The 13601-nt window shown below is 40.5% G+C and overlaps 1 protein-coding gene across 29 annotated transcripts in view; it reads left to right on the top strand.

The window, feature by feature from the left end:
* The window catches only part of RBFOX1 (RNA binding fox-1 homolog 1), a 2420635-nt gene that overhangs the window by 2310478 nt on the left and 96556 nt on the right, over nt 1-13601 (top strand). For 22 of the 29 annotated variants that reach the window (XM_084641955.1, XM_084641975.1, XM_084641956.1 and 19 more), the window contains one exon: nt 2572-2652. The exons of the other annotated variants lie outside the window; for them this stretch is intronic. In XM_084641955.1, coding sequence (XP_084498081.1) covers nt 2572-2652 — 81 coding nt within the window. The remainder of the gene's footprint in view (nt 1-2571; nt 2653-13601) is intronic. 29 annotated transcript variants of the gene reach the window in all.

The following is a 13601-nucleotide window of genomic DNA, read 5'->3' as shown; positions in this document are numbered from 1 at the left end:
ATTCAGACAAATATATAAAAGTTGTGTTACTTAACTGAGTCCCATGAGCTGGAAAATTACAATGATGATAGGCTCACCCATGAGATTTCCAGTATTTCCTGGTTTTTGCTAAGTTGATTAAACATAAGGATTGTTTTTCTCACAGTATTCCAAGTATTTCTGCTTCCTATCATAGCTGGAACCAATAATTTAGAGGTTGTTAATAGTTAAAAAAGTAAGTTGAAAAAAAGGACTTGGTGTGGTCATGACTTTAGGTTTGGAATACCTCTTAATTGTTCAAGGGGGTATCCAAATTCTACATAGGAAATCTATCTGGCATTTTCTTTTGGTGGGACTTAATCCATAATATTTAGATTTAGCCTTTGAAAAGTCTGTCTACACAGGACACTGTCTGACACACACAGTTCTGGCAGAGCTCCTCCTCTGTCTGGACATTCCCCAGGCAGTTGTGATTGGGGACCACTTCATGGGGCCCCATGTGCTTTAAGCATCCTGAGTCTGAACAGAGTCCAGGCACTGCCCCTGGCTTGGGGTCTTTCTACACCCTGAGGGTGCATCTATTCTCCTGTCTAGTATCCCTGCCTGGGAGCTGGGACCCTGGGTCAAACTGCCTAGCTTCTGGGACTAGTGCTGACCCCTCAGGCCCCTCTATAGCCTACGTGCACACACACACACCCACACACACACCCCATAGCTTAAGCACTCTCTTTCAGAACTCCATCCATGTGTGTGCTCTGGATTTACAGTGTAACACTTCAGGGGCTCATAATAGTGAAAGCAAACAGACATGCAGGCTTTGCACAGGATTCTAAACACATTTTACTCTTTACTTAGCAGCACAAGAGAAACACTGCACTAGACAAAATAATAAACCCACCTGTATCTATTTTCCTTGTCTCTGTTTCCTCTGGAGAATTCTTTGTGCTTAGGCAGAGTCCTCTGGTGTGCCCAGGATCCTTCAGAATCATGGAGCCTTTCTAGGTCAGCTAGCTTTCTCTGATTTTTGCTGGTTCCTCAGTTAAACCAGACCCCCCGCTATGAAAGCATGCCCATGTTTTCCTCTTCTGCCCAAACTTTCCAGTCTTGCTCTGCCAATATCTGGTTTCTTTGTTCTGCTGCTGGTGATTTTCCACTCTGTGCTTCACTAGCTCTCTGCAGAGAAATTTGGTCAAACTGTTTTCCTCGCTCAGGTGAATTCGTTAGTATACCCATTGTTCAGTCAGAGCACCATCATTAAGGTTAATGACTCTTCATTGAGCCTGGTCTGGAAGATCATGCCAGCCAGTGGATTCCAGTTCATATAAAGGCATTGCATGATAAAATTACTTCATCAAAACAATTTCATAACATCAACCAGAATTGCTAAGTTTAAAGACAGGTTCCCCAACTTGTCACTCACACTCTTGTCCAAGATCTGTCCTGTTGAACTCAGCGGGGTTGCATGGGTTATAAGTCAATGCAGAAATTGGCCCAATGTATTTTAGTTTTTAAAATGAATTCAATTCTTATGAAGGCACAGAATTCGCAATACTAAAAGCCTGAAGGATCTACAATATCTATCAAATTGATGTAGCACATGCCATATGTCCTCATACTACCCCTGTAGTGGGCCTTATTCCTGACAAGGATTGGTCCTTTCAAGAGGTGAAAGGATAGTTTTCTTCATGTCTAGTCAATGTTCAGTCCCTCATATAAGATTGCCCAGGCAGACGTAGAGGTAGGAATGTAGAACTAGGCAGAGCACTGACTCAATTTCCCCCAAATCAGAGCATAAAATAAGAACCTAGCTGAATCTTTGCCCCAAACAAAATCTTTGGTTAACTTTTTTTCATTAACCTTTTAGAATTTCTGCCCTTTGTGTACTTCTGCACTTCCTGGATTCAGCTGATATACTTGATATACACTGCAAGAAGTTATTCTCATGTATTTCTGACCCAGGCAATACCAAAAGTGCAGGAAACTTTATAAGAAGTAGTTCTATTCTGTTCTCAGTCATACCAGTGTCAATCCAAGTAAATCTTTGGAGTAAATGGAACTACTTTGAATTTACACTGGTACGACCGAGATCAAATCTGTTCCATAATCAGTACTTATGAGATTTTCAGCTTGATTTATCTGCTGTGTTTGTTCAAGCAGCCTCTCATTTCAGGAAAGGTGGTGTGGGTGGTTGCATTGCCTAAATTAAAAGCAGGGCTAATTAGGCAGCCTCTGCTTTAGAAATATAGGGGAAAGAGACTGAGAGAGAGCAGCTGCAATAAAGCACAGCAGCATAACTGCTTGAGGGGCCAGCATGCATGGAATTCACACAGCCTGCACCAGCCTCCCCATATCAAAATGGATATTTATATTTTGTGGGAGGGGGAATCTGTGTTTTGATTTTCTAATATAAGATTGTAAATGTTCATTGGGGCTTTTTCTGTTTTGAAATCAAAGGGCAAAAAGTGCCCCTGCTTCACTGTACTTCCACAGTGTTACGGCTTTATTTTCGTTTGGGATAAAAATGCAGGTTTAGTTTGAGTGTTCCAAAACCAGATACCACTCTCTCTCTCTCTCTCTCTCTCTCTCTCGTAGGCAGGGTGCTGCTGTGCCAGGCAAACCAGGAGGGATCTCCCGTGTACAGTGCCCCCAGTTCACTAGTATACACATCCACAAGTAAGCCAGTGTTACGGCTCTATTTTTGTTTTGTGACAAAAGCCAATAAATGTGAATTAAGTCCCCTCGTAGTTGTTGTTAAGGTAAAATGTGATATTTTTAAACATGTTTAAGTAATTCTACAGGTATTTCAGCAACTGATTTGTTATTTACATCATCATTATTGTAAATAGAAAATATTATACTATTCTACTATACTGGTCAAAACCTCTGTAGTGACACTAATATTTGGAGTCCATTGCTGTTGGACACACTAATACTTTTGACAAAGTCAAATATTTTCTTTTGAATCTGAAATGAGCAAGAAATCAAGTATCTCATACCCTGCCACCACTAAATTGTGTCAGGATGGGCCTAGAAATTGAGTCTTCCTTTAAATTGTCAGGGGTGGGGTGAAAAGTACATAAGCCATTGACAACAAAAGAGAAGCTGTGTGCAAATGGATACTGAATATACAAACAACTGGCCCAATAAAAATAGTTATGCATTGTGGTGTCTTCCATTTTTCTGCCTCTGTAATGGAAATGTCTCCAAATCCTCTAAAATCCTATAGCAGAAGTGGAAACAATTCTGACAATACTGGGTCTTGTGATGATGAAGATGATGATATCAGTTCTGAATATGATCTGGGTGAAAAAAGGACCTAATGAGAGCAGTAGTAGTAACAGTGGTTATTTACACTGGTGCTGCTACCAAAACATTCAAGGAAAATGAAACCCCCACCACCATCTAGTGAAATGACCCTTAAAATATCAAAGGTATGATTACAAAGTCAACAGGAACTCCTGCTGGTTCTGGTAGACCAGATTTCTCTTTGTCTGATTTGTCACAACATGATGAGCAGTAGCATCTTCTGTATATTCCTCACCAGTGAGTTCTCCCTCACAGAAGATGCTTAACCTTAGCTGTTTGGGGTCATTTTTGTCAGATGGTGTTCATTGCAAAAATGCACTTTGGAGGAGTGACTATTCTGGACACCAATTCTGCAATGAATCAAATAAAATATTTAGCATTGCTGCTTCAAATTATATACTTAGTCTGCCATTCAGCATTGGAAACATCAGAGTTTTCTCTAGGAAAAAGGGAGGGTGGGGGAAGGGGAGTTATGTTGCTGCATCATCACAATTGTGTGCTGCTGTTTTGTCACTGGCAGTGAACAATTCTATCGCTGCTGCTGCTGGTACTGCTACCACAACATGAATGTGTGCAATGCCCCCGAGGCCAGTCCTTACCAATGAATGATAAAGTAATTTAATGTGTAGGAAATCTTCCAAAATAGGGACAAATATTCCAGAAATCATCTCACCGCACTACATTTATACTGGAAAATATCTAATGCTATTTTTCCCAAGCAGATTGTTTTCCAGCAGTGTTATGCCTTGTACTATGTTAGAGATGTGAAAGACCTATGATGTCAACTACTCTGTTTCCCTGCTCTCAGAAGATTATTCCCTTCAGTACATTGCTAGTGTTTTATCCCATTTTGTTTTAAATGTCCCAAGGAATTTGGCCACATTCATCAGAGAACTATCCACTGCCTAATTCATCTCACTATTAGAAGTTTTCCTGCAATTCACTCCTAATATACCCTTGCTTAATTTTATCCCCAAGACTCCAACTTATGCCCATGTTCCACGCTAAATAAATCCTCTCTGTTCTTGGTATTTACATCTTTCAAATATTTGCAGTGTTACTAAATCCTAAGTTAGTCATTGCATGGCCATACTAAGCTCCATTTTTAGCTCTTTTCATCATCTCTCAAAAATAAATGTCTCTAAAGTAACTCATTCAGTAGTGGTTTGTCTTTGAAAGATGGTATACTAACAAACTTGTTTTCAGTTAAATTAGGTAAGCAAGATACCAGACCTTTCCCACTTGCCTCCCACTGGCCAGTCTTCAAGATAAACCTTCAGAACAGAGATTGCAACTAATCATTTCAGTACAAATCACTATTATTTTTCTGAATCTCCATGCCTGCATGTCACCATATTTGCTTCCCTGTTAGTAGGATTGACAGAACATAGCTTTCCTTACAGGATTATAATTGTAGTGCTGTTAAAATTAAATTATATTAATTACTGTTATTGTTGCACTACTTTAAACTTGTTTCTTATTTCTAGTAAGCTTTTCTAATAAGGAGAAATACACCTTCATTTGTATTGGGTCCTATATTAAAAACTTAAAATACATAAGGTATAAATTTAATCTCCAATGCATTACTTTAATGTGTATTTATTTTGGTCAACAACTCCTATCCTTTTAATCTGGTCCAAATCTATAGAAGACTTTCCTGAAAAGAGAATAGACACATCAGAGTTAACCTCAAAGAGGCTAAGAATTATATTACTGTCATTCCATGTAGACAGCAGCATTACAATCCTCATCTTTCAGTAATCTTTAAGAATTGTGATTTGATCACCCTGTGCTGCTATTTGTTACCATTCTTATAAATGGGTAATATTTCAGGATAAATTACAATGATTTTATCCCCCTTAAAATAGTAGAAGTTGCAAATTTGTTATCACGTTAAACACTGAAGGGGGACAGTCATCTGAGATTTTCAAAGATGCCAGGGAGAATTGGAAATGGTTAATTTTAGTGGAAGTTGGGAATCCATATCCCTTTGGGCACTTTGGAATATCTCAGCTTCCATCTCTAGAAATGTTAATGTCTTCAAGTTTGCCTTTTTAAATTTAAACCTACTTATTTACCTTTCCATTTAGCTATCACAAAAGAATGAAAAGAAATATGGTGGTAAAATGCCTTTCTCTGAATTTGCTTAATTTTATTCTCCGTTTGGTCACTTTGTTAGCTAGCTTGTAGCAAGGGGCAATACATCTTAGGCTGTCTCTGGAGCAGTCCCACGAAGAAGAGCGGGACTTCTGAGTCACATTCTCCCTCCTGGTGTGCCCAATGCTCCCAGGAAGCGTGTGTACCCTTCCGAACTCAATGGTGTAACTACACTGATGGGTGTAAAGGGGGAAAGAGGCAAGGCTCTGCCTCCCCCAATCATTCCTACCCACTTGTGCAACGTAGGGCAAATCAGTCTGCAGAACCTGCTTCTCCTGTGCACAGGAAGTAATGTATAGCCCAACTGCAGAAAGGAATGTAAGGGGTGCCTTATATCTCCTTTACTCCTATAGGTTTGAGTACAGGATGGGCCTATAATCAGGAAGTGAATAATTTGTAATGAAAATAACATAGCATCCATATCCTAATTTTTTCACGTATATTAAGTGGCCCAGATTGTCTGGCAATGCAAACAAAAAGGAATCTGGCCGTATCTCCTCTGCTGGGGATTCCCCCACCATAAGAGAATTCCTATCAGGAGTACAGTTGTCATAGGTGGCTTCTACACTACCCTCCACTACAAAGCAGTGCAGGACGTGAGTAAGGGGCAGGAGGAGAAGTAACCTGAGTGCAGCCATGGAGGTTCCCTTGCCATGATTAGAGCAGTCAAATGATTGCTGCGACCTAGACTGAGATCAAGCAGAGAACCATATTGAGCTTCCCTGTGGTGCACAACCTTGCGGCAGCACTGACAGGAACTTGGTGCAGCAGAGAATTTGGCCTTTTGAGACTAATACATTTGAGCCCCTCTTCCTCTCACTCCTCCCCACTACGGAAAATTAGTGTTTCCAGAGGAGACTTTCATCTCTTTAAAAAGCTTCTTTCTACATAATGGAAAATGAGACACAGAACCTGGAGTCTCTCTTTAATCACCAAATACTAGAGCTGCTCAACAAGCGGAACTGCCTCAAGTTTGATCCCTAGGAGAGTATCTGATCTTTTGATAACGCTATAGAAAAAAGTGCCTAAGGTAGCCTATAATTGACAGCTGTTATTTGTTCCTCATAGACTCTACTACTAGAACTGGGCAAATACTGTAAAAAAGATACAAATATTCATCTGAATTTATAAATGAATTCACTTTGTATTCATGCCTCTCTTCCCCACTATTTCTAATGCAGAAGCTGCCCAATTAGCCCTACTGCTAAAACAGATCTGTATTATGTTTAAAATATGAAAAAAAATATATTGGATATTTTTTGCCCTTGTGTAACCCCCAAGTTAGTGGAGGATGATTCTAAAAAGCTCAAATTGCCCTAATGCAGGATAAGATCTAGCCAAGTACGCTTATATATGCACATGGACAGACACACTCTAAAAGTGAAGGCTCCAATTTTATCCTATATACTTTATATACTTTGACATTTTAAATATAAAAGTAATAAGTTAAAAAAAGAGAATGAAAATAAAATAAATTGCCACCATATTTACTTTGTTAAAAAGCATGTAGTTTTGTTGAGTTAAAGCATAATCATCATGATCTACAACATCAGCATTAGGAGCTCAACAGCTGTGGCCAAACAAAAGGGACGGTGACAATCCCAATCCATAGTTACAAATTCCAGAAGCTACCTTTAACTGCATGCAGATATGGCTGGAATATCATCCTGTGCAACTACCTATCCATCACAGGGAATGAAGTTCCCAAGCAACATTGTTTCTGGAGCAAGTCCAGCATCCCCTTCATTGGACTTGGTGAACCTTCCACCATATCTATGACCCTTCCACAAGTGAATGAAAGAAATCTCTGGTATTATTGATGACTTTCACAGAAATTTTTTGTGTTCTTTGCAGACAGATCATGGAAATGAGTTAGTCAGTGCACGAGATATGGAAGCGTTAAAATATTTGCTCAAGACAAGGAATTGCATATTGCAAGTGCTCAGTCTTTAGTACAGGTTTCACTGTGTAGTGAATGGAGTAGAATAAGTTACACATTGAAGACAAAACACAGGGAAGAGGGTGGGAAAACAGTCAGTCAGTGTACAGAAAGCAGCTACCAACAGAAAACATTTGTACTCTAGGGAGCAGCCAACTGATATAACTCCTGCATTAACTAAAATTGGCCCGTTAGCTGGGTTGCTGTAGCAAAGATCCCATCCGACAACAGGGAGTGGGATTTTCGAAAGAGCTCAGAGTTGGCCAAACTCTACTCCCATGGAAGACAATGGGAGATAAGCCATTGACTTCAGTAGAAACAAAGTTGGACCAAAGCTGCATGCTTTTGAAAATCCAACCCAAAAGCTATAAACCATTAAGCTTTGCATTACTTTCAGATGCATACATAGGAATATCTGGTCAAATTGTGCCTTTTGATGTGCATGTGCAGTTTTTGTATTCTCAGCAGGAGCTCTGTACATGCACCAGAGGAGAGTTAGGACTGAAGAGATTTTGTATACCACATACCTGGATCTATAACCACTGAATATTAGACATCCTCCATATATATCATATGAATGGTAAATGCTATATGCTCTTACCTAGACTGATATGATTATGAGTGCATATCTAGGAATACCAGGAGCTCCCTTCCACTTGTTTTGCACTCCCATAAGATAGGTTTGCCATTGACTTCAATGACAGCAGAACTGGGGACACTATCTCTGTTATAGAATGTATACTGAATATTAGAATTTTTTCATCATCCGTAAACAAGCTTAAGGGCTCCAAAATGCACATGCCAATTTTAATTTTTGATTAAAAAAAACTTCAATATTATAACAACGTGACAGACTTAAAAGAAGCAAAATGTTATCAGAATGCAAAAATAATCTATTCATTTATTCTATTTTATCATACTCAAGGGCATTTGAAGTTGGCAGGATATTTTTTAATTGATATATTGATTGCAATTTTGTGTGGAGTGGTGTAGTGGAATTCAGCAAAAATGATTTAGGTGGTACACATGCTTATAAATCAGACCCACATTGTTCTTGTTCTTTACGTAATTGTCTGATAAAACTTCCATCAGTTTCTGTAATTAAACTAATGGTCTAAATGAATTTCCAGATCACTAGTTATTCATTCTAATATAGAAAATGTCATTACATTGAGTTCAATTAATAGAAAGTAAGTTTACAGCCCATTGTGTCACTAAAATGGGATTCTTCTAGTTTAGCTGTTTTAATTATGAAAATTCTTTTTTTCCCTCACTTTATTTGCCCTGTTTGTGAACTACTTCATTGTTCATTCTTTGTTCGGAATAAAATAAACCATGTTTAACATTTAATATTAAAATATTTAGTGCTTAATACTCTTAAAGTCCCTGTCCTTAATATAAATATAGATAGTGTTTTTCAAATTTGTACCTTGTTAGCTTTCTTAAAAAAAGCAAAATTCAATCAATGCCAAACCTACAATACCATGATGTGCCCAAAACATCTCATTTGTCTTGATCCTTCTTTCACAGAAATACATATGACAGATAAGTAGTCACCAGAGGATACTTTTGTTTTGTGTCAGACAGATATTAAAACAATAAACTATGTTGCCCTGGGATTTTAGCTTACAAGAAACCAGAAAACAACAAGGCAAAGATGAGATGTTTTTGAAAGGTGGGAAGGCAGTTGTTTCAAGAAATTCCCCGGAAACCTTTGGTCCTATGATATTGTTGACAGGAAATATTTTAAATGCTTAAGTTTTCTTAAGTGGATCATGAAAATGCCTTCCACTCCTTTAAAAATCTGTCTTGCTGCATTAGAGACTATCTTTTATTCTAAATTATTCATCAGATTTCAGTAGCGGAAGAAAATCCTAAATTAGAGTCTGAAAAATAAATCCGGTTATAAAAAGCTTCAGTACTGGTGATTTTGTTTTGTTTGTGCATTACTCTATTAAAATGACACACCATGTCTTTTTTATGTTTTACAGATACATTTTGATTCCATTATATATATATATATATATATATATAGTCTTTTTTTTCTTCACAGAGGCTTTATTGTAAATAGTGAGTGGAGAATCATTAAAACTGGAAACTGCAGGATCCCTGTTGACACACATGGCACAAATGTGAGGAATTGTCTGGGTATACTGCAAGAAGGACAGGAGACTTGTTATAGGTTTTAATCAAGCCGCAACTTTATTATATAGATGTCTGGGACTATCCAGCAGATAAAGGGTACAGTGCAGGCAAATCCATGCTTATTCAAATCAATTCTCTGGGGCTTTCACCAGGCCCAGCTTTGTTTCCTTCGAGGTCCCCCAGCCAACCCATGGCTCACAAGAGGCGTAAGGAGGGCTATGAGAATGGAGTGGGGGGGAGGGCGGTTGGCTCCCTGCCGTACCGCTCATGGGAGTCCCCGAACCCCCTCCCCCATTCTGTTTCTTTGTCCAGTACCTCCTTTTAAATCCTTTACCAGGTCATTTATCTGGACGCTGGCTGCCCTCCCTATGGAGTACCTGCACTGAACATCCGCCCAATGTTACAAAATAAGTTGCGACATATGGCCTACCACCTTTTCTGTTCACCAGAAAAGGTCCATCCTCACATCCACTATGAGGAAGGCAGAAAAAAAACACACTCCACAGAAGCCAATTCTGGTGGAGTGGGAAAAATTCCTTCCCAGTCCCCCTATAAAAGGGGCAACTAGCATAATGCCCACAGCAGGTCCTAACCCAGCCTGCCATTCACCAGGTTTCATACCTTTATGCACATTCCTGGGGGGATGAGTCATTGCTGCAAAGTTGACCACCAAGCACCTTTTGCAGCAGTTTCTGACCTTCTTCCACCCCGCCCCCCCCAACCTCCCGCCAACCACAAAGTAGAGCTGTCCTTCTTTGGGTAAACCCGTACAAATTCTGCCCTACCTTTAGTGGTGGTGCAGTCATTCCCATTAGTATGAAGGGGAGCTACATGCATAAATCCCATGTGCATGAATGGGGGATTAGGCCCCTTTAACTGCACAGCAAAAATGAACATTAAATGAAACCTAGATATATATCCTAAATCACCAGGCTGTGTCGTTCACTTGCCACAGAAATAAAATTTAACTAACTTTAAAAGAATATTGCTTTTGTGAAATCCTCTTGATATGTCCGGCATCTCTGAAGATACCCCAGAATGTGGCATCTCTGTTAAAGGGGGTTGCAGTAGGACCACTGGAATTTATAATGTCTACTTCTGGGATACCTTCCATGACTCAGGAAATACCAAGAAGCTTTCACAGGGTTCGGAAAGTCTGAAGAAATATTTAAAAAAAGTAATTTTAAGTGTATTTCTGCACTGAAATATTAATGGAGGCATTACATGCAGAAATTTGGCCTTAACTCAGTATTCATGTTTGCTTTGCCATTCACATGTGATTACATAATAGTGTACATTGTGATGATGGTGGTGGCATTCCTCTGAGACTTCAAGATTGTTTGGCTCTTGTGCTTTTGAGGCAGGTGTTCTGTGTATTTGTACTGTTTGTGTTTAAGACATATGTCAAGGTTCCTCCCCCACTCTGAACTCTAGGGTACAGATGTGGGGACCTGCATGAAAAACCTCCTAAGCTTATCTTTACCAGCTTAGGTCAAAATTTCCCCAAGGTACAAAATATTACCCCTTGGACAGGCCGCTACCACCACCAAACTAATACTGGTTACTGGGGAAGAGCTGTTTGGACGCGTCCTTCCCCCCAAAATACTTCCCAAAACCTTGCACCCCACTTCCTGGACAAGGTTTGGTAAAAAGCCTCACCAATTTGCCTAGGTGACTACAGACCCAGACCCTTGGATCTTAAGAACAATGAACAATCCTCCCAACACTTGCACCCCCCCTTTCCTGGGAAATGTTGGATAAAAAGCCTCACCAATTTGCATAGGTGACCACAAACCCAAACCCTTGGATCTGAGAACAATGAAAAAGCATTCAGTGTTTTACAAGAAGACTTTTAATAAAAAATAGAAGTAAATAGAAATAAAGAAATCCCCCCCTGTAAAATCAGGATGGTATATATCTTACAGGGTAATTAGATTCAAAAACATAGAGAACCCCTCTAGGCAAAACCTTAAGTTACAAAAAAGATACACAGACAGAAATAGTTATTCTATTCAGCACAATTCTTTTCTCAGCCATTTAAAGAAATCATAATCTAACACATACCTAGCTAGATTACTTACTAAAAGTTCTAAGACTCCATTCCTGTTCTGTCCCCGGCCAAGACTACTACAGACAGACACACAAAACCTTTGTTTCTCTCCCTCCTCCCAGCTTTTGAAAGTATCTTGTCTCCTCATTGGTCATTTTGGTCAGGTGCCAGCGAGGTTACCTTTAGCTTCTTAACCCTTTACAGGTGAGAGGAGCTTTCCCCTGGCCAGGAGGGATTTCAAAGGGGTTTACCCTTCCCTTTATATTTATGACACGCCCCCCAAATCTCAGCTAGGGTGAAACACTGGCTGGGATTTCTTCCTGGAGCTCTAGGAAAACAGAGTTAATAAGACACATGCATCTCTAAATATACTACCAAGTACATAAAGACTAACAATATTTTCCACATCTCAAGGACGATTTTAACCAGTTGATTCTGGGAAACTTTCACGGGAGAGTGCATCAGCTACTTTATTAGAAGCTCCTGAGATGTGTTGGATGTCGAAATCAAAATCTTGGAGAGCTAAACTCCACCGAAGAAGTTTTCTGTTAGTTTCTTTGACGGTGTGAAGCCACTTTAGTGCAGCATGGTCGGTTTGCAGGTGGAAACGCCGCCCCCAAACATATGGGCGTAGCTTTTCCAGAGCGTAGACAATGGCATAACATTCTTTTTCAGTGACTGACCAGTTGCTTTCCCTCTCAGACAGTTTTTTGCTGAGAAACACTACAGGGTGGAATTCTTGATCAGGTCCTTTCTGCATTAAAACTGCTCCCACACCACGCTCGGATGCATCTGTGGTTACTAGGAACGGTTTGTCAAAGTCTGGGGCCCTTAGTACAGGGTCAGACATGAGTGTCGCTTTAAGCTTGTTAAAGGCCTTCTGACACTTTCCGGTCCACTGAACAGCATTTGGCTGTTTCTTTTTGGTTAGGTCTGTCAGTGGGGCAGCGATTTGGCTGTAGTGCGGTACAAATCGTCTGTAATAACCGGCCAAGCCTAAGAAGGATTGAACCTGTTTCTTTGACTTTGGGACAGGCCACTTTTGGATAGCATCCACTTTGGCCTGTAGGGGGCTGATAGTTCCTTGACCCACCTGGTGTCCAAGGTAAGTCACTCGGTTTAGGCCTATTTGACACTTCTTAGCCTTAACAGTTAGTCCTGCCTCCCTTATGCGCTCAAGGACTTTTTGTAGATGTTCCAGGTGGTCTGCCCAGGAATCCGAAAATATGGCCACATCGTCAAGGTAGGCGACTGCATATTCTCCTAATCCCGCTAGGAGACCATCTACAAGTCTTTGGAAAGTGGCGGGTGCATTTCGCAGCCCGAAAGGGAGTACATTAAATTCATACAGCCCGAGATGTGTGATGAAGGCTGACCTTTCCTTGGCAGATTCATCTAGCGGTACCTGCCAGTACCCCTTGGTTAAGTCCAAGGTAGAGATGAACTGGGCCCTTCCCAGTTTCTCTAATAGTTCATCTGTGCGTGGCATGGGATAGTTGTCTGGGCGAGTTACAGCATTTAGCTTACGGTAGTCCACGCAAAAACGTATTTCCCCATCTGGTTTGGGAACTAGAACCACTGGAGATGCCCATGCACTTTCAGAGGGGCGGATTACACCCATCTGTAACATATCCTGGATCTCCCGTTCTATAGCAGTTTTAGCTTGAGGAGACACCCGGTAAGGTTGGACCCTAATTGGGTGAGCATTACCTGTGTCAATGGAGTGGTATGCCCGTTCAGTCAGTCCTGGGGTGGCTGAGAACGTTGGCGCGTAGCTAGTGCACAGCTCCTGGATCTGCTGTCGCTGCATACGCCCAAGGGTCATGGAGAGGTTCACCTCTTCCACACCACCAGCACATTTCCCTTCGTAGTAGACACCTTCAGGCCACTCAGCGTCGTCTCCTCCCTGGGCTGTAAACTGACAAACCTTTAATTCTCTGGAATAAAAGGGCTTTAGAGAATTAATATGATACACCTTAGGCTTTCGGTTGGAGGTGGGGAATGCTATGAGATAATTAACAGCTC

The sequence above is a fragment of the Lepidochelys olivacea genome (genome assembly GCF_965140295.1).
Source record: "Lepidochelys olivacea isolate rLepOli2 genome assembly, chromosome: 10".
Lineage (NCBI taxonomy): Eukaryota > Metazoa > Chordata > Testudines > Cheloniidae > Lepidochelys > Lepidochelys olivacea.
Note: the sequence above shows the minus strand (reverse complement) of the source record. Positions and strands in the feature narration are given on the sequence as shown.